The 27,991-nt window shown below is 41.0% G+C and overlaps 3 protein-coding genes across 5 annotated transcripts; 1 reads left to right on the top strand and 2 right to left on the bottom strand.

Annotated features, from left to right (window-relative positions):
- Positions 1-539: 539 nt before the first annotated feature.
- LOC5511565 (histone acetyltransferase KAT8) lies at positions 540-4,616 on the bottom strand. The gene is made up of 9 exons (XM_001631897.3): positions 4,396-4,616; positions 4,132-4,203; positions 3,682-3,842; positions 3,206-3,259; positions 2,503-2,667; positions 2,043-2,132; positions 1,783-1,923; positions 1,301-1,545; positions 540-889 (listed from the first exon to the last, which is right to left on the bottom strand). The coding sequence occupies exons 1-9, from the start codon at positions 4,586-4,588 to the stop codon at positions 673-675; spliced, it is 1,338 nt and encodes a 445-aa protein (XP_001631947.3). The 5' UTR covers positions 4,589-4,616; the 3' UTR covers positions 540-672.
- Positions 4,617-6,689: 2,073 nt separating this feature from the next.
- Positions 6,690-22,276, top strand: LOC5511564 (SCO-spondin). Of its 3 annotated transcripts, XM_032380876.2 has the most exons (19): positions 6,690-6,838; positions 8,622-8,794; positions 9,098-9,149; positions 9,327-9,527; positions 9,968-10,159; positions 10,929-11,117; positions 11,498-11,695; positions 12,060-12,248; positions 12,628-12,822; positions 12,967-13,158; positions 13,529-13,717; positions 14,933-15,121; positions 15,576-15,659; positions 15,816-15,990; positions 19,208-19,371; positions 20,414-20,551; positions 21,258-21,370; positions 21,640-21,783; positions 22,169-22,276. In XM_032380876.2, exons 1-18 carry the CDS (start codon positions 6,781-6,783, stop codon positions 21,781-21,783), a joined length of 2,835 nt encoding a protein of 944 aa, XP_032236767.2. In that variant the 5' UTR covers positions 6,690-6,780; the 3' UTR covers positions 22,169-22,276. The 3 variants fall into 3 exon arrangements, with proteins under 3 accessions (XP_032236767.2, XP_048583075.1, XP_048583076.1); XM_048727118.1 differs by lacking the exons at positions 20,414-20,551; positions 21,258-21,370; positions 21,640-21,783; positions 22,169-22,276 and adding an exon at positions 20,276-20,402; XM_048727119.1 differs by lacking the exons at positions 20,414-20,551; positions 21,258-21,370; positions 21,640-21,783; positions 22,169-22,276 and adding an exon at positions 19,859-19,968.
- A 369-nt stretch (positions 22,277-22,645) lies between these two features.
- LOC5511601 (elongation factor Tu) lies at positions 22,646-27,884 on the bottom strand. The gene is made up of 10 exons (XM_032380879.2): positions 27,726-27,884; positions 27,500-27,561; positions 26,484-26,526; positions 26,162-26,290; positions 25,750-25,916; positions 25,504-25,608; positions 25,353-25,424; positions 24,492-24,822; positions 24,067-24,218; positions 22,646-23,448 (listed from the first exon to the last, which is right to left on the bottom strand). The coding sequence occupies exons 1-10, from the start codon at positions 27,763-27,765 to the stop codon at positions 23,188-23,190; spliced, it is 1,362 nt and encodes a 453-aa protein (XP_032236770.1). The 5' UTR covers positions 27,766-27,884; the 3' UTR covers positions 22,646-23,187.
- Positions 27,885-27,991: the final 107 nt, after the last annotated feature.

The raw sequence follows: 27,991 nt of genomic DNA on the forward strand, positions 1-27,991 counted from the left end.
GAACATCACAACAAAATTGCATAATAATTTTTTCCTCTTAAATGTTCATACTTGAAAAAGAGCCAATTAAAAAAAGTTTTCAACTAAACAATCGATTTTACGGTTGGCCCCCATAGGGCCCAATGCCTCCTATCTTTTTCTCTTATAGTATGAGGAAATGGTGCGCGACTGCATACATGAGATTTTTCTCTAAATAATCTTATTTCACATCAAGTTAAGCAGGGAATTAGATATTAAGTACTTGGCGAGTGATGACAACAAAATATCATATGCCACTTTAATTCTTAATGCCACTTTTTGTAAAGATATATAGAAATTGGTTGCCTTTGTCCCAGCTTTCATAAATAGGAAAAAATTAACTAAAAAAGCCAAAATTCCAGAGGTATGGAATTTGGCCTCACAGTTTTAGTGTTCTGAGTAAGAAAAAATTGGTTAGGAAGGCGTGGAACCAACAACCATTGTACAAAATTGGGGCTTGTTTAGTATATATCCGCAGTGCGCATGCCCAAGGTTTTTCCGTTAGTCAGTAAAACACCTTGTTTTTCTGGAATCATGTTTATTTCTATCATACAAAAAAAACCTAAAACTTTACATTCCAAGTATTTACAGTGTAGTCTTTATTTAAATAAATACAAATATAAAACCAACAAGAACTGTATTCTATACAACAGATCAGTGCTTTTGACGCTTGAATTTTTTGCCAGGTGGTGCCCATCGAAGGCAGGAATTGTCCACAGTTAGTACTGGCTTCCTGTATTGCGCACTTTTTACATGCTCCTCGACCAGTTTAGGGGTAACACAGATGACGTGCTGGCCCTTCCAGTACTTGACCATATTCAGAGATTGAAGAGTGCCTATAATGTCTTCCTGAGTGATACTAGTCATCGCACTAAAAAATAAATAAGTACATTTTTCAATCCTGTTTCATCAGCTTGTTCTTGGAGGACCATCACATTTGTACCATCACTATTTATTTTATCAGAACCTTTTTTATAAGAATGTAAAATATGATTTATATTGATAATTTGTGTAATTCTCTTCTACGGTAATATTTCATTGGGTACTATATTCTTATATACACTAAAATTGAACTTAGCCAACAATACTCCAAAAATAAGAACCGCCCAGCCCCAAGAAAAAATAGACGTTCTTACCAAAAAAGTGTATTCATTTGTCGGATGAGAGGTCACCATGTTGTGATTTTTAGATATTTTGACTAGTTATCAATAGATACACCTTTTTCAAATAAGATTGCACTCAGAAAAAAGACAAAAATGTGTATTTGTCATGAATTGCTTACCTTAAATCTTTGATAGAGAGAGTCCCTCTGAAATTCCTCAGGATATCCAGCAGGACCCAAGACCAGTAGCTTCTATAACTTAGTTTTCCCAGGTCTGACAAAGGCTTTTCTGGTGACCCTACGGTTTGTTCTATTTTAGAGAGTTCATAGCTGAAGTTGATGAGGAATTTCCCATAGCCTTTCCTCTGATAAGGAGGAAGAGTCAGAATACATGCCACATTATTTCCATCTGGGGATTCCTTTTCCTAGAAAGAATTTTGATGGGAAACATGTTAATATTAGTTGAATGTGTGCTACAGTATCCCTTGTTTAGTATGGGTACATAAAACAATAGTCAAGTCTATGGTAACGGCAGAGCAATTTTATTTGAAATGCTTTGCTATGTATGCCATAAGGGCATAACCACACACACGTATTCTTGTTGTATAAAAAATATATCACATATAAGTCATTTCATAAGTCATGTTATAGTTTTTTCATACCTTTGAGAAGTAGCCAACCAAGTGTGCTCCCTCACGATCCACTTCAGTCAAGATGTAGAATAAAAATGGTTCAACATCAAAATACAGGGTCTTGTGGTCTAGGAATAGCTTCGCCAACAAGCAAATATTTTGACAGTAGAGCTGTAATAAGAGGTGTATAAGCTTTCAGGGTAAAATGTCAACTAAAGAAGTATCAAAGTAGCACACAGTAGCAAGAAGGGGAATGATATGAGAACAAGAATACAAAACAAAACAACTACCTTTTGCTCCTTTCCATCAACTTCATATACAGATACAGATCCTTTGCGATAAATCTCTTTGCCTGGTGGTTGTCTCATCTCACATTTCCCCTGGACAGAAGCAAAATTAATCAGTTCACAAGAATTGGTGGAAAATAACAATGTTTATTCAAGTGGCATGACATAAAGTACTATAACAAAATATTTGCCCTCCACTAAAATGCTTTGTTTATTTACACACCTTCTGTGGTGGTGGGATTCTGGGTGAGGGTCAGCCAAGACTATTACATTTACAGGACAATACAAATTACTAATGTTCTTAGCGTGTTCGATTGTTACAAAGTTCCGCTTTGTCACAAAGTTTGGCTACAACCTAATAAAAAGCAGGTCATTGAGTTCATACTTATTATGTGCTACATACTGTATGTGCTTTTTCATACTTGTTCAGAATTGTAATAAAGATTTTTATTAGACTACTTACTATGTGATCTCTGAATGTCTTTTCAAACTTCATGTACTTTATGCAGTATTCACAAATCCATAATTTGTTCAGTTTGCCATACTCGTCAGGATAGGGTGAGAAATACCACGTGTCAATTTCATACTTTCCAAACTGGGCTTTATCAATGAATTTAATTTTTGTTATCTGAAAAAAAGCAAGAAAAATATGTACATATTTGTTATGTACAAAAATTATGTAATAATTAATATAATTTAAAATCCCCTTTCCAAAGTCACGATTCCCAGGTAATGATTGAAGTTTTGTCATCAGAAGCTCTCCGATTTCAGATATTACTGCTTTGGCACTCGCCGCTCGCAACTCAACAGTGCATTCGAGCTTCTCGATCCATTCCTGTTCTCTTAAAACTTTACTATGTCTAGGGAGTATAAATTAATTTTGAAGCTGTTGAATATAAACAAGAATTTTTTTCACATTTTCCATCAGAAACTGCATTTGAACAAATCTGCTAGGCAATAAATCTCTCTGGGTCATGACCCGAGCGCTGGACTCTATTGTTTTCTGTGATATGTAGCATCTCAAGAACAGCATGTGATTGGTTTCATGGGAAAAATAGAGCTTTATGTATATATTAGGTCATTTTAGCCTTTCGTACTGCCTTAATTAACAATGGCAAAGGAGTGGCTAATTACATTTTCTAATATTATTCTAAAGATTAACTTACAGCTTCATGCTCTTTTTCCAAGGCTGCAGTGGTGGGATCCATTTCAGCATAGGTCTACAAAAAATAAGATCAATTGCAAGTTAAAGTATTAAAGTATGTATCTTGTTCATGACTTTTTGATTTGACAAATTCTGTTAACTTTAATTAGAGACCAGGATTTTTAACAGAAGGGGGCCCAAAAAGGACTTTCAAGGCATTTTCTCCTGTATTTTAGATAATGTCTCATGCATTTACTGTATTTTTGGCTGCTTAAGGGGGGGGGGGGGGGGGGGGGTGGGCCACCTAGGCCACCCCCTGGCTATGCTCCTACATTGTACTACTGATTGTCCCTATCACTTAATTAATCAGTGTAGGAAAAAAATGTTTCAGTTCACTTAAGAATACAGAGCAAATATCCAAACAAAGCCAATCTTTTAAAAAAAATGGGTATATATTGTTGGATCCCCCATCAGCCCTAAAACAATCTAAAAGATTACCTTCTGTACGTGATTGATCTCATCATGTTTACGTTTCTGGTTTCTGGTAATTTTTCTCTCTGGTCCATCTACATCCAATTTGTCGTCAATGATCGGCTTATCGTCATTCTGCTGTAAGTCAACTCTGGCTGCTTCCACCCACTCATCTAAACGCCTGTTGACTAATCAATTATCTTGACATCAAAATCATAAAATCATTTTATCAATAGAATCACTTCATTATTATATTAATAGAATGGACTGCTTATATTGGTAAATATTGCCCAAACAACCTTAAAGCAGGCATCCAAGTAAGTTATATAAATAACATGACTATCAGTAAATAACTGACCAGCAAATAGGTCACAAGACTATTCTACGTAGATCTGAACTCTGCAAATGAACTTGATGGTGTCTGGAACCCTTGCTAACAGTCAATCAGCATTCATTCATCGTGTGCGTAGTACTTACATCCGTGGTAATGGACATAGTAGACTGTTTTCCCATCATCCTCGACTTTAGATTGAATGATCTCAGCGGAGACTGGGATACAAACAAAATGTCAACTACGAGCTTAAACAAAACGAATGTTAGTTCTTTTCTTGGTCCCAAAAGATACATCCCTCCCTTCGCTTTCCAAAATATCGATAAAAACTGCAAGTGTAATTGTCAGATGACTTTAGGTTTAGCTTATCGTGTGAATCGAACGAAATTAACAAGCACAACAAAACTCACGCCACGAATTATCAGGTCTTTGAACCATGCACTGCTCGGCGTGTAGGCCCCCTCCAAACTCCGATGTTCGACGAGTCTTGGAACTCTTTCCTTTGCCTTTAGTTTTAGAACTTTGCTCTCTTTTTTCGTCGCCATTTTCAACTGGAGTCTCGGCTTTCTTCTCCTCGCCGTTCGGTACTGTTGTAGCCGCCATGTTGGATTCGTAAATTGTCACGTGATGAGCACATGGGGTAAAAGATAAATTCGTCACCAGGCCATCACAGCACAGGCAACCCAGGACCTCAATACTTTTTTAGTGTGAATAGCCTACCTGTAGGCTTTGATAGTTTTTTTCCCGGCATGAAAACCCCGAAAACACGGAGTTCGCATAACCCGGCCGCCATCTTGGATAACGCGCTCCGCAGGGGGAGGGGGAGGAATAATTTGCGGGGCAGGGGGCTGCAGACGCTGATTATGCTCTTAGCAAAGTGGGCATACTGCTAGAACGGCAGCGTTTGTTCGATGTTTCTCTCGAGAGGCAATCTCAGAAACGGTAAAAAATGATGCTTTTACCGAACCCTGTCGGCAACACAGCCATCACATCTTTAGCTTCTAACAAGGCTTTGCCTTTCGAATGAAGAATAATTAAAGATTTTTGGATCGCATCCTCGGTAATCGCCACGTTAAATCAGCACTATAGGGCGAACGTGATAAAGCTATGGAGTTGATGAGTGATCCGTATACTGACGAAGTGACAGAGCTGAAAAACGCAAGACTAGTTCCAGTACCGCGCGATTAACCAGCCTTTTTGTTTTGAAATGACGGCTTTTTACCGGCGAACTGTCACATTTTGGCGAATGCTAAGAACACTAGGTCAAACCTAAGGCTTTATTTTCTTTATGATTCCCTCATTATCACACAAATCTGTCATCTTTTGTACAGTATGGTTTTAATGCTGTACAGTAAGTCAAAACAGCGACCGAAGTCAGCCTTTCGTACCTTTACTCGAACGATTCAACACTGAGATTTTGTTTGTTTTCGCCAGAACACGCGCATGCGCATACGTTATTCAGCACTGTCGGACGAAGTTTGAAATCTATGAACGAAAAAGGCGAGACATCCTCTGTAGGCGCGCGGAGCTCAGTATCCAAGATGGCGGCCGGGTTATGCGACCTCCGTGTTTTCGGGGTTTTCGTGTCGGAAAAAAACTATCAAAGCCTACAAGTAGGCTATAGCATGAATAAAGTGCTCGCTGCTTGGTTCCCGCCCAAAACGTCAGAATGATGTCTTTTTTTTTTTTTTTTTTTGTTAAATGAAAAGTATTTTCAAGTCTACCGCCCGGCAACCCCGTCTCCTTGATAAAATTCGTGAGCTTCTAGATTTTCTAAACACAAATTTATTAAGCTATGTTAATAAATATCACCAAGGATATTTTATTAGGTAGATTCCACAGGAAACAGCATCGGGCTTTATTGTCTTATTCTAATTAGCATTCAAAACGTATCTTTCAACAAAACACGATTAAAGCACGATATGCCGATAAGATATAAAACTGTAAAATATAGAAAGTAGGGGATCACTAGATGATATTGATATGTAATGCTCATAATAGTTAACATGAACCTGCATTTCAGGACAAAAAACCGTATATGATTTTCGTCATAAGCTACGCTCTTACATGCATATGTGTTTAAAATTGTTTTATTGTTTACAAAAATATGTGTTTTACACACCAAGTCGATAAAATAGTTGTTTATTTTGTATTGACTGTCAGCTGTATACATGAACAAAAACAAATTCTTTGTAATGTTTTTTTCCTCGCACAACAACAGAATTTGTCAGTATGGCTTACTTATAAAAACCAGAAGCAAATAAAAAGCAAAGTTGGGCATTACATATTATTGGATTAATTTATTCGCGTAGGTGTGCTCTTTAAAGACATATATAAAGTACTCATAGCTTTAATTGCAGCATTAGGTTTAGGGATTTTTAAAAGTAATAAGGCCAACTTTACAAAATAGCTTAAGATAACGGAAGAGGTACTTGTTACCAAGAGCCAATGACTGACTCCACAAGAAAAGCTGGATGAATAACGGATCACACGACATTGTGCGAGATCGGTAGCGACAGTGTTTAACTCTTCCACACAGCCAACACATGAAAGATTTATTTGCCAAATTCATCACTAGTAAAGCTATTAAAATGCGGCTGAATAAATGATACAAAATAATCAACAATAAACCCTGTCCAAGGGCGAGAAAATGAAATGACCACAGTACAAATACACACCCCGATTTCCGATTGTGCGGATATAAGCTCTTCCTTTCCGGGCGTATAAGTTAGGACGTCCTAAGGGCACGTGCACTCTCGGGCCGAGGCAAGAGGGATAGCAATACGTTTGTAAACATGAGGTCGCTACTACAGATAGCCTTCGCGATCTTATTTTTATCATTACTATGTAAAGGTGAGTGTCGCATTTAACCATTGACAGGGAAAGTTTCAAAACGAATTGAGTCGATATGAAAACGATAAAAAAAAATATTTTCTTTTAGCCTCGCCTCTCATTTTGTCATTAAACTGCGTAGGTAAAAATTAGCAAGGGAAGGATATATATTTTTTCATTTACAAAGATAAAGGCCCTCCTTTAGGATAACAAATAATAAGATTGGTTTTATGTAAAATAAAAAAGAGAGAGTATAGCTTCGGTAATTACTAAAGTATACCTATTTGGACATTTATTCAAAGACAGTCCGCATTATCATCTTAAATTTTAGCATAAAATTCCTATGCGAATTCTCAAAAAATGTTTTTCATAACAAGGTGTCCCTACTAAGCGGGTGCCTTGTAGCGGGGTTCTGACTATCGGGGGTAAAAGGTGAATCCAGTAACATGACGATTGGCAAAAACAAAGTAACATGACGATTGGCAAAAACAAAGGCTAGCTCAAGTGGGTATGATGGCGCTCTGGTCTCTGACTTCTGTTTCTGCTGAATTAACAATGACGTGTTCCTTTGTGAAAAAGGGGGTAAATACAATCAGTGACAATTGAGCAAATATAAAATTCTTCTTGTTGATACAGGCGTGCTAAGGACATGATGTGTGCTAACTAGCACGACCCTTTAATGGCTTTTTAACTACATAAAGTGCTTGGGAATGTCCAATTTTGAGAATAAAAAACGATGCTGTAGTCAATGTACTTATAGCTGTATCAGTTCAAGCTCATGAGTGTTTCTAACAGGAAACCTCCTTCGTAGGCTAAACGCAATGTTTAAATGAAAAATTTACTGAGAATACTTCTAAGACGTGCGTCTTTTGTTCTAATGTTCCAAGGGGCATCTTATTTTTTATTCAGTCAAAATCCTGGGTCCGCTCATACGATTAGTTTTAACTATCAGAGTAGGATTTTAAAAGAAATGGAACAAAATATTCGATTTTCTATTAAACATTCGATAATATACGTCGTAATTAAATCCGGTATTCTTGACGAAAATGTTCTCGGTCATTGCTCTACCTGTTGTTTTCATTCGAGGAATCATTCAATCATATCAAGAGATCTTTATCATATTCAATCATATTTTTACTAGTAACGAAGATTGTGAAAATACGATATTCCTCATTGCTTTAATATAGCCAATTATTTTTGTGCTAATTAAATGTTATTTCCTGCCCGATAATAATACTGTTCATCGCCGTTTCTGCATACCGTGGCAATCATTATCAGATAATTGGTTTCCCTAGAAACCTTTGTAGAGGGTGCCCAACAAACTTCTCGTCCTCCCTTTTCTAAGACACCCCTTGTGTGCTTACTCCATGTTTCCAAAGCCTAATAGTATTTTTTATTCATTGGTGTGTAGGTCTTCTTTACTGCGCTTTTTAATATTCTGGGAACTTTCGTCCTCCCTTTTCTAAGACAACCCTTGTGTGCTTACAGCATGTTTCCAAAGCCTAATATTATTTTATTTTATTTTATTGTTATGTAGGTCTTCTTTACTGCGCTTTTTTTAATATTCGACCACAGCTAAATCGCTATTTGTTTACCAGCTCTCATCTGGTGTTATTCGGCTGGTGCCGCTGCCGATCCCGTACACCCCGTCAATTTTTGCACCAAAGGATTCCCAACGCAAAACATTTCTAAAAGAGTGAATTCGACAAGCAGGCTACCTCTCTGAATACCTTAGAACCTCATTTGGATTTTTATTGTATTACCATATTTCATTGTATTACATTGATTCTGCTTTGTCCAACAGCGGCGTGGTTTGGTGAAGATAACAACAACGACAAGATAGAGCTGACCGCTGACGAGGCGAAAGACTTTAACAAGCCGTTATCGCGGGCTCGGCGTGGCCTGCATCACGAGTGTTATAACGAGGGCTGCACGTGGGAGGAAGTCGAGGAGGTCCTGGGTAACGGGCAACAGGCCGTAAGTTCATTGGCTTTGAGCGTGTGACGTCACAATCATGTCTTCTCAAGGCTTCAAATTATAATTTCGTCCATATAACTTTTAAAGAAAGGCAGACTGTTAAAGAATAAATAAAAGAAAAAAACAACGTTTAGGCTAATTAAGCAGGGAGCCTAATATGAAAGAAATATGAACAGAAGTATGTTGTCACCTCGACGCCAAAACCATCATGAAAATCTCTTTCGTAGGGGTGGTTCCTTTCTAGAATTACACACTCTCGGTAACTGTTTCATAAGCTTGATCTCGTATACGTTTTTTTTTCAGCGCGAATACTGGTATACCTACAGGTGCAACAAGTTCCGGCAAAACTGCAAAGGTAGCACAACAGTAAAATTTAATATCACAGTAGGCAGCGACTAACTGTAAACTGTAACTGACTACAGCGTGTCTGTGTTCTAGTCGTTATAACAGTGAGTGGCTTAGCTGATACGTTGGCATAAGAGAACACAACACAGAAAGCCCCATTCTCACACGTGACTGATTTGTATTGCAGTTATGTGTGCTTACAGAAAAGACTGCAGCTTTGGAGACTGGGGTCACTGGGCACCAGCAATAAAAACCAACCAGCCTGGCTGTTACAGCCAGAAGCGTTTTCAGCCATACCGCCACATGACTCAGGTTACCTATCGCCGCGAGGGATGTCAAGGGCTACAGACCTCATGCCCCTCAAACCCAATGGAGCAAAGACTCATGTGTAAGCATTTGTATCACCCTTTAGTGTATTCGGGCTATCAGAAAAGTGGAATTGCTGGACTCGGGAATTTGGATGGTGGGGGCCCTTGAATGCCCCGTTCGGGCCCTCTCGCAGATGCTCATCACAGTAAGGATCTGCTCGAAACTTAATTTATTCTACAATAAAAACGTATCAATCTTATTTCTAAGTATCTAGTTATATAAGGAAAGCTCTATTTTTCATTAAGATATTGTGAGTTCGGTTTTTTCAAATGATGAAAACCGTATTGTCACGCTAGTCTGCTCAAAGGACATCACGAGAAGAGAGACAGAAAGTGGGCAATACGGAGAATGGAAGGGGTAGAGTTGAATGAGAACCTGAGCTTAATAACGAACTGTATTCGAGTTGTATGACGAACCTTTACTCGATTCGTTACTCACTTCTTTTGTTTGTCTTCCTAGGCGTATGCAAACAGGCCGACTGCAAAGCAGGTGATTGGTCGGCTTGGAGTGGAAGCCCTCAACAAGGCGAATGTGTCACGCAATCTCGTGAAAAGCCTTTCATGGCCACATACTCGTATCCCCAGGTGGTCGGCTCGTGTGTGGGAATCGTTGAGAGATGTAACGCACCGACTGTGGACCTTCGACGCATGTGTAAGTATAAGTATATTGGCTTTCATTGCGCGTCAGTTTATTAGAAGCATTTAGTTTCTCCAGAATTCTGTAGATGCTCCGAGAGAAGTACAAGATTTCAGATGAGTTTCCAATCTGATAGATTAAACCCAGGGCCGTAGCGGGTCTCGTCAAATATCACAGCCAGGTCCCTTTGTAATTTCCTTACAGGCCCGCAGGGGGGTTCGGGGGGTTCGGACGACCCCCCCCCCCTTACCCGGCTTGAAGGTCCTCTCAGAGCGAACAAAAAATATACAACGTTTGGCTGGATTACCGTGCACATCAATATGTCTTTAAAATTAATATAAAAATCTTTTTTTCAATTAATTATCTTTATTATTATCGCTATATGTTAAAAAGCACCCTATTAATAGGGAGCTTTAAAATACATTTTAAATACAAGATTGAATTTTATTTGAAATTGAAATTTATTTGAAGTATTGATTGCCTAATGTAATAAGGCGAGGGGAGGGGTATACCGAAAATTTGGTCCGCTGAAAAACGAACCACCCCGCCCAAAATTCTGGCTACTGGCCTGCCTTATAATTCTAGAAAAAAAATCCAGTCTCTCTCCTGAACGCTACGGCTCTAAAGTCAGAATTCATCATGCAACTAAATCATCGAGCTGAAATCTCTAAACTCTAGCTTCATAATTCCGATACTTGTTCACATATACAGTTATACAGCACTGACTTCTACTGGATCCATAATTAAAATGGAATGATCAGCAATTATCATTCTCGCTTGACAGGTAGTTGTAAGCGCGTCACCTGTACTCTTGACGACTGGAGCGGATGGCAAGGCACACCCAACGACAACCAGTGCGCCACGCAGAGGAGGACTAGGACCTACTCAGCCAAGGTTTCCTACGAGGTCCGATCAGACTGCAGCGGTATACCATCGTCGTGTCCGGCGGAGAAGGCCGAAACGAGGGAACTATGTAAGCAAAGATATCAAATATCGAAACAAGGAAACTATGTAAGCAAAGATATCTCCTAAATATCGTTACAATGAAACTATATAAGCAGAGACATCAAATATCGAAACGAGAAAACTTGCGAGGAAATATATCTTTATAGCATTTTAAGTGGATTTTAAGTGGACCCTTCTAAGACGCCATATAACTTATTTGCAGCCTGTGATGTTCTCAAACGGAAGGGTCTTGGTTTATTTTTTAAAATGGCATGGCGGCCTGCAAAGCGCAAAAAAAGTCTTCAAATATGATATATGTCCTAATAAGGGGTGGACCGGCTTGAAAAACGATGGACGCTTTTCAAAACAAGATTGATTGATTTGACCCGTTTTTTGCCCGCTCACCAGGCAGTTGCAGGTACGCGAAGTGCAGTCTGGGGGAATGGTCCGGGTGGGAGCCCAAGAGCCTTGACCAGGGCTCGTGTGGACAAAGTCAAACCAGGAGAAAGAGATACGCGCTCTCATGGGCCTACCAGAACCACGTGGGCTTATGCCTCACCCTGCCACAGAAATGCCCTGATGACGTCACGGAGTCAAGGCAACAGTGTATGTAGTTCCCGTCATGCCAAGCGATCATGTTGAATTGCGGCGTCATTCTGTTTATCTTGAGAGATGCATGGTTCGTTTTTGAGCCATTGATTTCTACCCGATTGATGTAACGTCAATTACTTCCTTGTGATGTCAATGATTTCCTACCATGTGACGTCAATAATATCCTACTGGGAAAGATGTGACGTCATTGGTTTTGTTCCCCCAAAAAGTGACGTCATTGGTTTCGTAGGCACGTGCACGCACCTCTATAAGTTGCGAAGGCCTCTTTCACTGAATTGCTTATATGGCTGTATGAATGTAGGCATGCGTGTGTAGCCCTATAGTTATGAGGTCCTCACTCACTAGATGTTGCATGCAGGCATGTGTGCGTACCGCGATAGCTGCGATATGAACGACTGGACGTCCTGGAGTGAGGATGTGACGAGCGAAGGGTGTAAGGTGCAGGTCCGCATACGGACATATGTGAGCCCGCTCAAACACATGCAAAAAGCTCAGTGCGAAGGACTCAACCAGTGCATTAATGAACCGCAAGAGACGAGGACTTACTGTGAGTGACACTACCCCTTTAAATATTACAATACAAATATCATCACAGCAGTCATGGTCACCATGGTCATCACCTCAATTAGTATCATACACATCCACAGCTACATTATTGATCATGACAACTATGATCATGACAACTATCGTCTTTAAAAGTGATGATGATGATAATGATGATAATAATATAATAATTTTGATAATGATGACGATTGCAATAAACGATGATGGTGATGATAATACCAATAATAATGGTGATGACAAAAATAATCATTGTGAGGATGAAGATGATGACAATGAGAGGATGGATGATTAAAATCATCCATCCTCACCATTATTATCATTTTATCAAGAGGGAGAAAATCGTGTCCATGTTATGATAACAGGCAAATGCAAGACTGTACAGTGCAAGTTGGGGGAGTGGTCCGAATGGTCTGGGGCCGACATCACGTCGGGTTCTTGCAATGAGCAGACGCGCACAAAGGCTTACACTTCAACAGAGGCGTTCACTGATAAACTGGATACGTGTAACGACGTACCAACGGCTTGCCCTGCGGACAAGAAGGAGTCACGGCGGATGTGTGAGTACGGGAACATGAAGGGGTCGCAGGCGAAAAACTAGCGAGTTTAAGTGCAAAAATAAGTTGAAACGTAGTACAGCATAATCCTTCTTGCCTTGACATCCATTTTGGTATAAACATAACTTGCATTCATTTTATTTTCAGGCAAATGCAACTTAGTCACGTGTCAAGTAGGCGAGTGGGGCACATGGCAGGGAGATATCTCCGCTGACTCGTGTGGTACACAAACGCGCTCTAAGGCTGTCTCCAGCACGCATGCGCACAAATACCAGGAGAACACGTGTGAGGGCTTGGCCACCACGTGCCCAGACACGCCCACCGAGAGCCGAAAGATGTGTAAGTTGCGCTTACTTGATAACTTAATACATGTGACACGATCCGTTAGTTAATTTAGGTAAATCCACCAGAATCTCGAGTCAGCAACTGACTCGATAGCTGACTAGCTTGAATTAGTCACTAACTCGATAACTGGATAACTCGTATTACTAAGTGACCCTATAATTAGACTACTCGAATCATCAACTTATTTACATGGAACTCTAATTTCTCACTATAAAAGATATTGATAAAACCGGTTTGTCAGGTGCTAAGTTCTTTGACGAAGTCTACGAAGCTTACAAGAAGCCAAAGTCCAAACCAAAACCACGTGTCTAATATGGCCTCTCCTGGGGCAAATGCTCTCTGACACAGGGTTCCCATTACACAGGTAACTGCTCGTACCGCGAGGACTGTTCATTGCTGGAGTGGCAGGGGTGGCAAGGGGATATTCCAGAGAGCGGATGCGCCCGGCAGATCAGGCACCGGGAGTACAACAACTCCATCATCTACGTGCAGAGGGATACATGTGACGGGCTGACAAGCTGTCCCGTCATCAAGGACGAGACAAGGACCAAGTGTGAGTAGATAACAACAACAGCAACATTAACAAACACACCCAATAACGACAACAATAATAGCAACAGCAATAATAGCAATAGTAACCACACTCAACAACAACCGAACTCAACAACAAGAACAGTCACACTCAACAACAAAAACAAAAACAACCACAACAGTCAACAACAACAAACACACTCAACAACAACAAAAACACTCAACAAATAACAAAAACACTCATCAACATCAACAACAACAACCCCACTCAACAACAAAAACAACAACAACAGTCAACAACAACAAACACACTCAACAACAACAAAAACACTCAACAAATAACAAAAACACTCATCAACATCAACAACAACAACCCCACTCAACAACAACAACCATACTCATCAATGCAAACAACAATATTATTTAGATAAGATTATTATATATATATTATAGTTTATTATTATAGATTATTTAACAAGACTTAGAACAAACCAAACCACATAAGCAGAAAAACAAAAATAACGGTGATAATGGTAGTAGTACCCAAACTGGCAACAAAAATAACAAAGTGATAGCGATAGACATCAACAGAAGCGTCACCTGCATTCACAAAATAAGCAGCCATTATACCATCAGCAAAACAGATGGCCTCAAAAAGAAGAACATGATTGTCAATGAACGAAAATATCAGTAAAATAAGACTTAACAACCAAATTCAACTCAATAGTGAGTCTCTAAAAGCAATTAACAACCAAACGTTATGCTGAATGTTCCAACAGGTAACTATGACAAGATCATCTGTTCCAATAGGTAACTATAACAAGATCATCTGTTCCAATAGGTAACTATAACAAGATCATCTGTTCCAATAGGTAACTGTAACAAGATCATCTGTTCCAACAGGAACAAGATCATCTGTTCCAATAGGTAACTGTAACAAGATCATCTGTTCCAATAGGTAACTGTAACAAGATCATCTGTTCCAATAGGTAACTGTAACAAGATCATCTGTTCCAATAGGTAACTGTAACAAGATCATCTGTTCCAATAGGTAACTGTAACAAGATCATCTGTTCCAATAGCTAACTATAACAAGATCATCTGTTCCAATAGGTAACTGTAACAAGATCATCTGTTCCAACAGGTAACTGTAACAAGATCATCTGTTCCAATAGGTAACTATAACAAGATCATCTGTTCCAATAGGTAACTATAACAAGATCATCTGTTCCAATAGGTAACTGTAACAAGATCATCTGTGAGTGGAGCAACTGGTTCCGCGAGAGTTTTGACCAAGAGACGAATTGTTGGACCGAGATGCGAGTCAAGAACGCATCATCAGGCTTTGAGAAAGTCGTCCAAATGGACAACTGTAACGCAATACCGTCCATGTGTGACATGGGCCTAGTGGAGAGACAGAAGGACTGTAAGTACAAACGATCGTATACACATTTATTATAAAAAGAGAAATAGAGGAACTGTAAGGACAAATGCTCGTATAAACATTTTTACGACAAACTACTACGACAAATGTAAAGCCCCGTGCAAACTGCGCCAGCACCTGCCAGCATTTGCATTGCATTGACTATAGGACATAGGAAATGTCAAAAGGACTAGAATCTTCCACATTCAAGCACATCGAAACTGGAGACTGGTAAATTTTGAAAACATCTAATAATATATGAAGATATGAAAAAAGTTATGTGCCGAAATGTCCCGGATGTACGCTCACGTCTAACAAACAGCTTTCCCGCCAGTTTGTCGCTGCGCTCACTCGTAAAATATTGTTTCCACCACTCAAAAATAAACTTATGTCTTCGCGCAACCGTGTAATATCCTATTCATATTATATTAACATATTTATATATTATCTGCTACAGGCCAGTCTGGCGGAGGCGGTCACACAATCATTACTAGCCCCACCCCACTCCCAACAGTGGCAACTGTCGCCCCTACCACAGCATGTGAGTATCATTAGAAATGTATATCAGGTTTTTAATCTATCCCAACCTCACACTGAGGATTTCGCATATTTCCTCTTCCCGAACAACAATTTCTACTAACGGGAAGCAACTCAACAATGTTTGTGGACTTCTAATCCGCATTTTCGTATTTCGTAGTCGTTCCCGCCACGTTTGTACAAGTCGGCTGCTTCAACGATGATCAAGGTAGCAGTAAACGGAAAGGAGTTCGACCGCTTCCGCATCTCTTCAAGAATCTCCGTGATCAGATTACCGACTGGTTCAACTTTGATCACATCCTCCAGGGGTGTGCAAATGAGGCACGAAACCTCAGGTAGGCGTATACACTCAACACCCAGTCCCTTCTACAGGCAAGAAACCTCAGGGTAGGCGTACACACTCAACACTCAGTTCCTTCTACAGACAAGAAACCTCAGGGTAGGCGTATACACTCAACACCCAGTCCCTTCTACAGGCAAGAAACCTCAGGGTAGGCGTATACACATAACACTCAGTTCCTTCTACAGGTAAGAAACCTCAGGGTAGGCGTATACACATAACACTCAGTTCCTTCTACAGGCAAGAAACCTCAGGGTAGGCGTATACACTCAACACTCAGTTCCTTCTACAGGCAAGAAACCTCAGGGTAGGCGTATACACATAACACTCAGTTCCTTCTACAGGCAAGAAACCTCAGGGTAGGCGTATACACATAACACTCAGTTCCTTCTACAGGCAAGAAACCTCAGGTAGGCGTAAACACTCAACACCCAGTCCCTTCTACAGGCCAGAAACGTCAGGGTAGGCGTACACACTCAACACTCAGTTCCTTCTACAGGCAAGAAACCTCAGGTAGGCGTATACACTCAACACTCAGTTCCTTCTACAGGCCAGAAACGTCAGGGTAGGCGTATACACATAACACTCAGTTCCTTCTACAGACAAGAAACCTCAGGGTAGGCGTATACACATAACACTCAGTTCCTTCTACAGGCAAGAAACCTCAGGGTAGGCGTATACACTCAACACTCAGTTCCTTCTACAGGCAAGAAACCTCAGGTAGGCGTATACACTCAACACTCAGTTCCTTCTACAGGCCAGAAACGTCAGGGTAGGCGTATACACATAACACTCAGTTCCTTCTACAGACAAGAAACCTCAGGGTAGGCGTATACACATAACACTCAGTTCCTTCTACAGGCAAGAAACCTCAGGGTAGGCGTATACACTCAACACTCAGTTCCTTCTACAGGCAAGAAACCTCAGGTAGGCGTAAACATTCAACACCCAGTCCCTTCTACAGACAAGAAACCTCAGGGTAGGCGTATACACTCAACACCCAGTCCCTTCTACAGGCAAGAAACCTCAGGGTAGGCGTATACACATAACACTCAGTTCCTTCTACAGGTAAGAAACCTCAGGGTAGGCGTATACACATAACACTCAGTTCCTTCTACAGGTAAGAAACCTCAGGGTAGGCGTAAACACTCAACACCCAGTCCCTTCTACAGGCAAGAAACCTCAGGAAGGCGTATACACATAACACTCAGTTCCTTCTACAGACAAGAAACCTCAGGGTAGGCGTATACACTCAACACTTAGTTCCTTCTACAGGCAAGAAACCTCAGGTCGGCGTAAACACTCAACACTCAGTTCCTTCTACAGGCAAAAAACCTCAGGTAGGCGTATACACATAACACTTAGTTCCTTCTACAGACAAAAAACCTCAGGTAGGCGTAAACACTCAACACTCAGTTCCTTCTACAGACAAGAAACCTCAGGTAGGCGTATACACTCAACAATCAGTTCCTTCTACAGACAAGAAACCTCAGGTAGGCGTATACACATAACACTCAGTTCCTTCTACAGACAAAAAACCTCAGGTAGGCGTAAACACTCAACAATCAGTTCCTTCTACAGGCAAGAAACCTCAGGTAGGCGTAAACACTCAACACCCAGTCCCTTCTACAGACAAGAAACCTCAGGGTAGGCGTATACACTCAACACCCAGTCCCTTCTACAGGCAAGAAACCTCAGGGTAGGCGTATACACATAACACTAAGTTCCTTCTACAGGCCAGAAACGTCAGGGTAGGCGTACACACTCAACACTCAGTTCCTTCTACAGGCAAGAAACCTCAGGTAGGCGTATACACTCAACACTCAGTTCCTTCTACAGGCCAGAAACGTCAGGGTAGGCGTATACACATAACACTCAGTTCCTTCTACAGACAAGAAACCTCAGGGTAGGCGTATACACATAACACTCAGTTCCTTCTACAGGCAAGAAACCTCAGGGTAGGCGTATACACTCAACACTCAGTTCCTTCTACAGGCAAGAAACCTCAGGTAGGCGTATACACTCAACACTCAGTTCCTTCTACAGGCCAGAAACGTCAGGGTAGGCGTATACACATAACACTCAGTTCCTTCTACAGACAAGAAACCTCAGGGTAGGCGTATACACATAACACTCAGTTCCTTCTACAGGCAAGAAACCTCAGGGTAGGCGTATACACTCAACACTCAGTTCCTTCTACAGGCAAGAAACCTCAGGTAGGCGTAAACACTCAACACCCAGTCCCTTCTACAGACAAGAAACCTCAGGGTAGGCGTATACACTCAACACCCAGTCCCTTCTACAGGCAAGAAACCTCAGGGTAGGCGTATACACATAACACTCAGTTCCTTCTACAGGTAAGCAACCTCAGGGTAGGCGTATACACATAACACTCAGTTCCTTCTACAGGTAAGAAACCTCAGGGTAGGCGTAAACACTCAACACCCAGTCCCTTCTACAGGCAAGAAACCTCAGGAAGGCGTATACACATAACACTCAGTTCCTTCTACAGACAAGAAACCTCAGGGTAGGCGTATACACTCAACACTTAGTTCCTTCTACAGGCAAGAAACCTCAGGTCGGCGTAAACACTCAACACTCAGTTCCTTCTACAGGCAAAAAACCTCAGGTAGGCGTATACACATAACACTTAGTTCCTTCTACAGACAAAAAACCTCAGGTAGGCGTAAACACTCAACACTCAGTTCCTTCTACAGACAAGAAACCTCAGGTAGGCGTATACACTCAACAATCAGTTCCTTCTACAGACAAGAAACCTCAGGTAGGCGTATACACATAACACTCAGTTCCTTCTACAGACAAAAAACCTCAGGTAGGCGTAAACACTCAACAATCAGTTCCTTCTACAGACAAGAAACCTCAGGAAGGCGTATACACATAACACTCAGTTCCTTCTACAGACAAAAAACCTCAGGTAGGCGTAAACACTCAACAATCAGTTCCTTCTACAGACAAGAAACCTCAAGAAGGCGTATACACATAACACTCAGTTCCTTCTACAGACAAAAAACCTCAGGTAGGCGTAAACACTCAACAATCAGTTTCTTCTACAGACAAGTCAAAAAAGTCGAAAAAAGTGTTGTATCAGCATCCAGTTACGTGAAATCCAGGCTCCACTGTATTAACCGTGAGCCGTATTTAATGCATGCGTTTGAACTTAGCCTAAGCCAAGAATAACGCTTCTTGTCCAGGTACGAGTATTTCGGAGTACAGTTTTTTGCCGAGTGCTGGGGAGGAAAAGATCCCGAGGGTAACGAGGCGTACGCGCGGGACGGCCTTGCCGCTGAAAGCAAGTGCTGGAAGGGTGTCGGTGGTCAGCGGACAAACATGGTCTACCGTGTTCAAGATATGCCAGGTACCGTTGTCTCTCTATGCCAGGTACGGTCATCTCTCTAAGCCTAGTACGGTCATCTCTCTTGCTTTGTTTGATGGCCTGTGTGTTTGTCATCTCTGTCTTTCCTTCCGTCCCTCTGTCGGTTTCTCAGTCTATCTTTCTGACAGCCTATTTGTTTGTTTGTCATTCCTCCCTTAAGTCAGTTCGTCAGTATGTCCGTCATGTGCTATGTGGTGTGCTTTGACTAGTCACACCACCTCGAGTGTAAGGAGCGGGGTGGGGTAAGCGGGAAAGATGCCGGACCGTGTGTGGTTGAGTTTTTGTGAAGCTTATATGTCTATTGGTCCGCCTGACGTGTGTGCTATGCAGTGTGCTCTGACTAGTCACACTTCACCTCGAGTGTTAGTAGCGGGGTGGGGTTAGCGGGGAAGATGCCGGATCGTGTGTGGTTGGGTTTGTGTTAATCTCATATCTGTCTATCGGTCCGCCTGACGTGTGTGCCCTGTAGGTTGCTCTGACGAGTTGGACTTCACCTCGATTGTTAGTAGCGGGGTGGGGTTAGCGGGGAAGATGCCGGATCGTGTGTGGTTGGGTTTGTGTTAATCTCATATCTGTCTATCGGTCCGCCTGACGTGTGTGCCCTGTAGGTTGCTCTGACGAGTTGGACTTCACCTCGATTGTTAGTAGCGGGGTGGGGTTAGAGGGGAAGATGCCGGATCGTGTGTGGATGGGTTTGTGTTAATCTCATATTTGTCTATCGGTCCGCCTGACGTGTCTGCTCTGTAGGTTGCTCTGACGATTTGGACTTCACCTCGAGTGTTAGTAGCGGGGTGGGGTTAGTCGGGAAGATGCCGGACCGTGTGTGGTTGGGTTTGTGTTAATCTCATATCTGTCTATCGGTCCGCCTGACGTGTGTGCTCTGTACGTTGCTCTGACGAGTTGGACTTCACCTCGAGTGTTAGTAGCGGGGTGGGGTTAGAGGGGAAGATGCCGGATCGTGTGTGGATGGGTTTGTGTTAATCTCATATCTGTCTATCGGTCCGCCTGACGTGTGTCCCTGTAGGTTGCTCTGACGAGTTGGACTTCACCTCGAGTGTTAGTAGCGGGGCAGTGACTAGGAACCATGCGGTGTGGTGTGCAGACCAGGCGGACCAGAACCAGTGGATCACCGTCGACCTTAAGAACCCAGTCAAGATTTCAGGTTAGCAGGAGGCCTTTGATACTAACTCCAGAGTGGCGAGATAGCTCAGTGGTACAGTCTTCGTCTCCCAAGCAAGAGTACCAGGGGTCAAACCCTGGTCAGATCAGCTTGGGATTTTTTTAGGTGTAAAAACCTGGCTCTCTACATTGGAGACTGTGACCCTCGGAAAAGAAGGTTAACTCCGTAAAAATGTCTCGACTCTACAGCCCAATAATGTAGACTCTATTGCCGAACTCCGCTCTTGTTCGAAAATGTCGAATGTTTATTTCGCCATGTTGTAAGTGATCGCTAGAAGGTATGTTTTCTAACACACACCATGCCATTTTGTAAGTGATAGCTAGAAGGCACGTTTTCTAACCCGTGCCATGTTCTAGGTGTTGTAAGTGTTCGTTATAAGGCATGTTTTCTAACCCATGCCATTTTGTAAGCGATAGCTAGAAGGCACGTTTTCTACCGTGCCATGTTCTAGGTGTTGTAAGTGTTCGCTATAAGGCATGTTTTCTAACCCATGCTATGTTGTAAATGATCGCTTGAAGGCATGTTTTCGAACCCGTGCCATGTCTTAGACGTTGTAAGTAATCGCTAGAAGGCTTGTTTTCTAACTCGTGCCATGTTCTAGGTGTTGTAAGTGATGGCTAGAAGGCATGGTTTCTAACCCTGTAAATGATCGCTAGAAGGTTTGTTTTCTAACCCGTGCCTGTTCTAGGTGTTGGTACTCAGGGCGGGACCAAGGACAGTTGGGTGACACTTTACTCCGTGGAGTACAGCGAAGAGGGAGAGGCCTGGGTACCATACAAGGAGGAAACAGAGACTGCCAAGGTGAGCTAACAGGAAAAAAGGATCCACCGCACGACCGAAGAGTGATCATCGCTAAAGTCTAGCATTATTCTGAAAAGCTAGAAAACAAAGTCGAAATTATACGGGAGACCAAAGAATACCCAGGTTTATATATATCCTTTGATTTGTCAGATGAGTACAATATTGTGGTTTAGCGCCTGTGTAGATAGATAAGGGAGACACAGTTGCTGTTACTGTTCTTACTACAGGATTGTTTGCTTGCATACTAAACTAAAATTATCCTCCCGTAGACATTTGCTGGCAACTCTGACCAGTTTACATTGGAGTTATACTGGCTGAAACAGCCACTGAATACGCGATTCCTGCGCTTCAAGCCCATCTCATGGTCCTCCAGCGACATCTGCATGAAGATCCGAGTATACGGATGTACTTAGGTAATCAAACAACACCAAATCCCCTCCATGCATGAGGATCCGAGTATATGGATGTACTTAGGTAAGCAAACAACACCAAATCCCCTCCCTCCATGAAGATCCGAGTATATGGATGTACTAAGGTAAGCAAACAACACCAACTCCCCTCCCGAGGGCGTCCGCAATGGAAGGAAACAGACTACATGGAATTCAAATGTTTAAGGGTGTAACATTTCTAAAAAAAAGTGGAGATCTTTCGTAAGCGTACAATTCTACTAATAGCACTATTTTAGAGAGCAGCCTAAAGCAGGGGGGGGGGGGGGGGGGGGGTGGATAAAAAAAGCTAAATATATGCAAAAAATGTTGTGTCGGGATACCCTGAACTTAACATTTGTTTGATTTCCAGGTGATTACTTGAAGACAACCTTGGCATGACCAGTTCTTTTTAAACGTAATTGCGTCGTCACATATCCTATAAACGCTAATAAAAGGGAATAAGAAATGTTAAGGTCAATAATGAGTAAAAGATCGTAGACTTTTCTTCTATACACAAAAACCCGTGGGGAAAAGGTGGGGTGGGGGGGGGGGGGGGAGGAGACCCTGCACTAAACCAAGTGTTACATAAGACCTCAACTACGTCATTTCTTATGCGAGTCCTGATTGCCATGGAACTCTCTTTCTCGCAAAAGTAATCCGTCAGGGGAAGCGAAGCGATGACTGAGCGCCTGATACATCAGTCTACGTTTGCAAGCTTATTTTGCTATCAACGTTCACATTTTCGTCTTCACAAGCGTAAAGCAGGCTTGGAGCTTCTCATATGCGCATGTTTCTGGTTCCGCTTTGCTCGCGCTCTACGGGGGTAGAATGACTATATTGATCTGCATTCGAAATTAAATTAACTTTATTTAAAATCTCCAATGTCATAATAAGGAAAGTGAACAAACGTAACATTTACAAGTCAGCTAGTTTGACTCAAAGAGATACTTAGGTTAAATCTTGTATATGAAGCATAGGACTTACGATACGCTTTTTTTATTTTTGACATCTTCTGGACCTACATTGTTTTGAAATACACCGCTTTCCAAGTCCAAGTGGTTTAAAAAGGTGGTGTTAAAAGCAGATTAAGTTTGAAAAGTAAATGTGCTTGTCAAATAATGGTCACCAACATCCGTCCAAGAACACACCGCAGACTAATATCACCCATATGTTTGACTTTTATATCATAGGAAAAGTTTTTATTCTTATCAGATACATCATACATCTTAGTATAACGTTAAAAATAAACATCCAATTTGTTATTCTCATGGAAGAGAAAAGGCGAGACGATACACAAAACTTTAGCATTCCCTGCTTGTTTCAATCCTCCCCACATTGGCAACTCCATCTCAGAAGACAACCTCACTTATTGAGCCACTTGCCCCGTGTTCAGTCAAGGATCTTGGTGACAACGCCCGTACCCACAGTCTTGCTACCCTCGCGTAGAGTAAAGCGTAGTCCCTGCTCCAGCGGCACATCGAAGAGTAGCTGAACGGTGAAGCTAGCATCTTCACCTGGCATGACAAATTCCTTCCCCTCGGGGAGAGTGATGGTGGCGGCAACGTCCCCTGTGCGGACGTACATTTGAGGGGTGTAACTTGTGACAAAAGGCTTGTGTCTACCGCCTTCTTCTTTCTTCAGGATGTATACCTGGATTGCAAGTACACATATTAAAAATAAATATTATGGCGCATGCGGCAGAATCACCATTATCATGTGCCACTTTCATCATTACTAAGTTACCACTACCGTCATCATCATCATCATTATCATCATCATCATCATCATCATCATCATCATCATCATCATCATCATCATCATCATCATCATCATCATCATCATCATCATCATCATCATCATCATCGTCGTCATCATCATCATCATAATCAACTGCCACTGTCATAATCCTTTACTGTAACCGTCACCATCATCATGCAACCAACAAACCTCACAATTAACACCATCATCAAAATTATTACCATCATCATCATGATAATCTGCCACTGTCGTTATCATCTACTGGAACCATCATTATTATCAATCTCATCTTTATTACTACCAAAATTTGGCCTTAAAGACCACAACAAAGTTACTGTCCCCTAAAATTGATTTTGCTAATGTCTGCCCTGTCCTTTTCATGGGAGTACCCCACAGACCAAAATAGCCACCATTACCATAATTGTACCCAAGCTAGAGATAAGGTGATATTATCTGCTTGAAACCTCACCCAAGCTAGATGTAAGGTGATTTTTCTGTTAGTATTGTTACCTGTGCTTCGAATTTCGAGTGGGATTTGACCGTCCCTGGCTGACAGAGCACCATGCCTCGCTTCACATCTTCCCTCTTAACACCTCGCACAAGAGCACCCAGATTATCGCCAGCCTCACCACGGTCAAGAATCTTATGGAACATCTCAATACCTGGCAACCAAAACAGGAATGAAAATGAAATTCAAGGTGCAGTAAATATTACAAGTTTTCATTATTACAGGGAGTTCATGTGAGGTTAAAAAAAACTACTTTTTTAGTGTTAAATAACAGTATACCATGAGAAACAGGCCTTTTCATAATGAACTTTTCATAATGTAGAAATTATAGCATCAAGGGGTGTAAAAGCTGCTGTGGTTTCAGTGTTTTTGTAGATTTATCATTACTTTTCCTCTTCATGTTTCTAATAATGCTACATATATATACCAGTGACAGTAGTCTTGATCTTTGAACCATGCCCAACAAATTCCACCTCATCGCCCTTCTTAATCACACCCCTCTCTATCCTCCCTGTCACGACCGTCCCTCTGCCCGAGATGGAGAACACATCCTCTATTGGTAGCAAAAAGGGCTTGTCCAGGTCTCTAGCTGGAGTTGGAATGTGACTATCCACAGCTTCAAGTAGTTTCTTGATGGAATTTATTCCTAAATCATCATTCTTTCCTTCCAAGGCGCAAAGGGCAGAGCCAATGATGATGGGCGTGTTGTCACCATCGTAGCCATACTCAGAGAGAAGCTCTCTTAGTTCTAGTTCAACCTTCAAGATTGGACAGTCAACATCATGAGTGCTTTCATATATATTGTAGGCTATCAAAGCTCTCTTAGTTTTGGTTCAACCTTCAAGATTGGACAGTCAACATCATGAGTGCTTTCATATATATTGTAGGCTATCAAAGCTCTCTTAGTTCTAGCTCAACCTTCAAGATTGGACAGTCAACATCATGAGTGCTTTCATATATATTGTAGGCTATCAAAGCTCTCTTAGTTCCAGCTCAACCTATTGTACTGTACATGATTGGAGGTCGAAATAATAAATATTTTGTTTATACCGTAGGCAATTAAAGCTCTCTTAGTTCTGGTTCAACATACTGTACTGGAAGTAAAAATTATGATTACTTTTCTATATACTGAAGGCTATCAAAACTCTCTAGTTCAACAGTTAGTATAGCTACTCTTCACAATAAAGTTAACATAAATTACAGCTGCTCTTACACATCAGCATAAACTGCCCTATGTAAGACTTATACATTTTTGTGGTCTCCTAGACATTTGTTTCCTGATACTTACAAGCTCCAGAAGTTCTGGGTCATCGATCATGTCTGCTTTGTTGACGTAGACAACGATGTCCTTAACTCCAACCTGCATTGAGATAAAAAGGATGTTTCATCAAGCTCCTGATATCACAAATAAATCAAGCAGAAACACTGCATTTACTTGCCTGGTTAGCAAGTAGTAGATGTTCTCTTGTTTGCGGCATTTGTCCGTCTGTGCCAGCCACTACTAAAATGGCACCGTCCATCTGCGCCGCTCCTGTGATCATGTTCTGTTGATAGAGTGTTTCAAATTATTAAAAATATCTTACATCTTTATATCATATAATTTAGTTATTTGGAGACTTCCTTCAAACTAATATGTATCTTAACAATACAAAATAAAAAAAATACTATAAATAAAGCATTCTTACCTTGATATAATCTGCATGGCCTGGACAGTCCACATGTCCGTAATGCCTTTTTTCCGTCTGATACTCCACATGGGCTGTGTTTATAGTGATGCCACGAGCTCTTTCTTCAGGGGCATTGTCGATATCACCATACGACTTGAAGTTGGCAGCACCAGTATCAGCAAGGACTGGAATAGGAAATGAATCAGTTTGTTCATTTCTTGCATGTTCAGACAAAACATGTTGACAGACTCAATAAAGAATTCAACTCAGACACTTTTTTTTACATAAAAAGAAACTTGAAACTGTTAGTGAAATTTGTCTCAAACCAAGGCTCATACTATATTCAGGCACCCTTAGTCCACTTATCAACCAGGCAAAGCTGAGTTTGAAACAGGACAATCAAAAGGAAGGTTTAGCAGGAGCATCCAACCTTTTGTTATGGCAGCTGTAAGTGTCGTCTTTCCATGGTCAACATGTCCTATCGTCCCTATGTTAACATGTGGCTTATCTCGGGAAAAGGTTTTCTTGGCAGGTTCAGCATATCCCCTTATCAGTATGGCTGTGGTAAGAACACAAAACAGTATTACAACAACACCAAATATGTCAACAACAGCAACAACAATGACATCAACAACAGGGTTTAGGGCTCAGTCTACTGTGTTAAGCTACTGTGGAAGGAATAGAAAACTGATGCAACATGAATGAACCTGCTATGATCTTCTACTGAAATATTCATTTGATCTGGACTCTACCTGGGTTAGCAAACTGCTTTTTGTATCTATTTAGGTGTGAATTCTGCAAACAAAACACAGGCATATGAATACATCATACAGATTTAAGTACAGTACATTCCAGTATGCCACCTTCATGCACCCAGCCATTAACCACGGCTAGTATTCAACTCACATTTCACTTTCACAACATGAAAACAATATAACAATTGTAGTTGGGACATATAATTGAAATATGATTGACATTGATTGGAATTTTGCTTAGATTCATTATATTGATAAGTGTTAGTAAATCTTGATCACAGTTCTAAGCAATGTCATGTATTTGTACAAAATTTAAGAACTCATTGGCATCTAGTCTTTTTTTCAAATGGGAAATACTGGTTAGACACTTTTGTGTGTGATAACTGTATTAACTTGAATAAGCGCCCTGACATGAATAAAATTTTTCTACTCTCAGATGGGCGCTTATTCGGGGGAGGCGTTTAATTAAAGGGAGGTGCTATTTAAAAGGCGGAAGGTGTTTTTTTTATCAATTTTATACTACTACGACAGTTTCTTTTCTCTATATCATTATTACAACTTCAAGCAGCTTTTTTCAATAAACTTTCATCCATTAAATATATTATTTTTCTCTTTCTTGTCTAGGGTCTATGTGCTCCAGGGCTTTCTTTCTAAATGTGTGATAGTCACTTTACTAAGTTACATAAAACTATGATAAAACCTGGGGAGGGGAATGCTTGTTCGGGGAGGCGCTTACTAATAGTTTTGGTTCAATGGTGACGCTAATTTGGGGGAGAGATTTACTTATTTGAGAAGGCGCTTATTCAATTACGTTGTGTTGTTACGTGTTGATGTTTGATCTTTAATATCTTGTTTGCGGAAACTCAGTCAGCGAATATGTGACGTTTTGCGTTTAAAAAGAACTAAGAGCAAACTTCTTTTTTTTTTTTTTTTTAAAAAAAAAGCAGTCTTTCCGTCACTACCCTAGCCGAATGACGTAACACGTGAACACAACACAAATAATCGGTTGTTACCTTTGTCTGATTTCCAGCCAAAAGAGACAGCGTCCTTGTGCACTGGATAGATTTACTTAGAACTGCAGGAAACAAATAAGTAGACTTCGTAAAGAAAGGATTACTAGAAAAATGTCAAACCACTACAAAAACTACTCTCATCTTGACTCGATTGACGCTATGCCGATTTTAGCTCGAATCGACAGCACAGAATAAAAATAAAAAATCAAATAAAAAATAAACTTACTTCTTTGACACCTGACTCCTGATAATTGCAGTAAAAACATATTTATTGGAGGTTTAGGGACGATTTTTGAGGATTTTTTTCGTTTCACGGCGCTCGAACGTCCACCATTTCTCTTGCGCACGCCGCACACATGCGCCTGCAGTTCGGCACAGCGGATCACTAGGAATCCAGTACTACTTAGAGTACTACACAGGATTCCCGTAAAATGTCATCAATAGGATCGGAACGCGACGCTCATTCAAAAGGCGAAATGTTTTTTTTAAGTT

The sequence above is a fragment of the Nematostella vectensis genome, chromosome 4, assembly GCF_932526225.1.
Source record: "Nematostella vectensis chromosome 4, jaNemVect1.1, whole genome shotgun sequence".
In the NCBI taxonomy this organism is placed as follows: Eukaryota; Metazoa; Cnidaria; class Anthozoa; order Actiniaria; family Edwardsiidae; genus Nematostella; species Nematostella vectensis.

Coding starts and splice junctions, on each gene's coding strand:
- LOC5511565 (XM_001631897.3), bottom strand. CDS start 4,588: ATGGCGGCTACAACAGTACCGAACGGCGAGGAGAAGAAAGCCGAGACT. Junction 3,843..4,131: donor CTATGTCCATTACCACGGAT/GTAAGTACTACG, acceptor ATAATTGATTAG/TCAACAGGCGTTTAGATGAG. Junction 2,668..3,205: donor TGGAAAAAGAGCATGAAGCT/GTAAGTTAATCT, acceptor GCTTTTTTTCAG/ATAACAAAAATTAAATTCAT.
- LOC5511564 (XM_032380876.2), top strand. CDS start 6,781: ATGAGGTCGCTACTACAGATAGCCTTCGCGATCTTATTTTTATCATTA. Junction 9,150..9,326: donor GTTCCGGCAAAACTGCAAAG/GTAGCACAACAG, acceptor TTTGTATTGCAG/TTATGTGTGCTTACAGAAAA. Junction 11,696..12,059: donor CACGGAGTCAAGGCAACAGT/GTATGTAGTTCC, acceptor TGTTGCATGCAG/GCATGTGTGCGTACCGCGAT.
- LOC5511601 (XM_032380879.2), bottom strand. CDS start 27,765: ATGTTTTTACTGCAATTATCAGGAGTCAGGTGTCAAAGAA. Junction 25,609..25,749: donor GCCATGCAGATTATATCAAG/GTAAGAATGCTT, acceptor CTCTATCAACAG/AACATGATCACAGGAGCGGC. Junction 23,449..24,066: donor ACTCGAAATTCGAAGCACAG/GTAACAATACTA, acceptor CTTGCAATCCAG/GTATACATCCTGAAGAAAGA.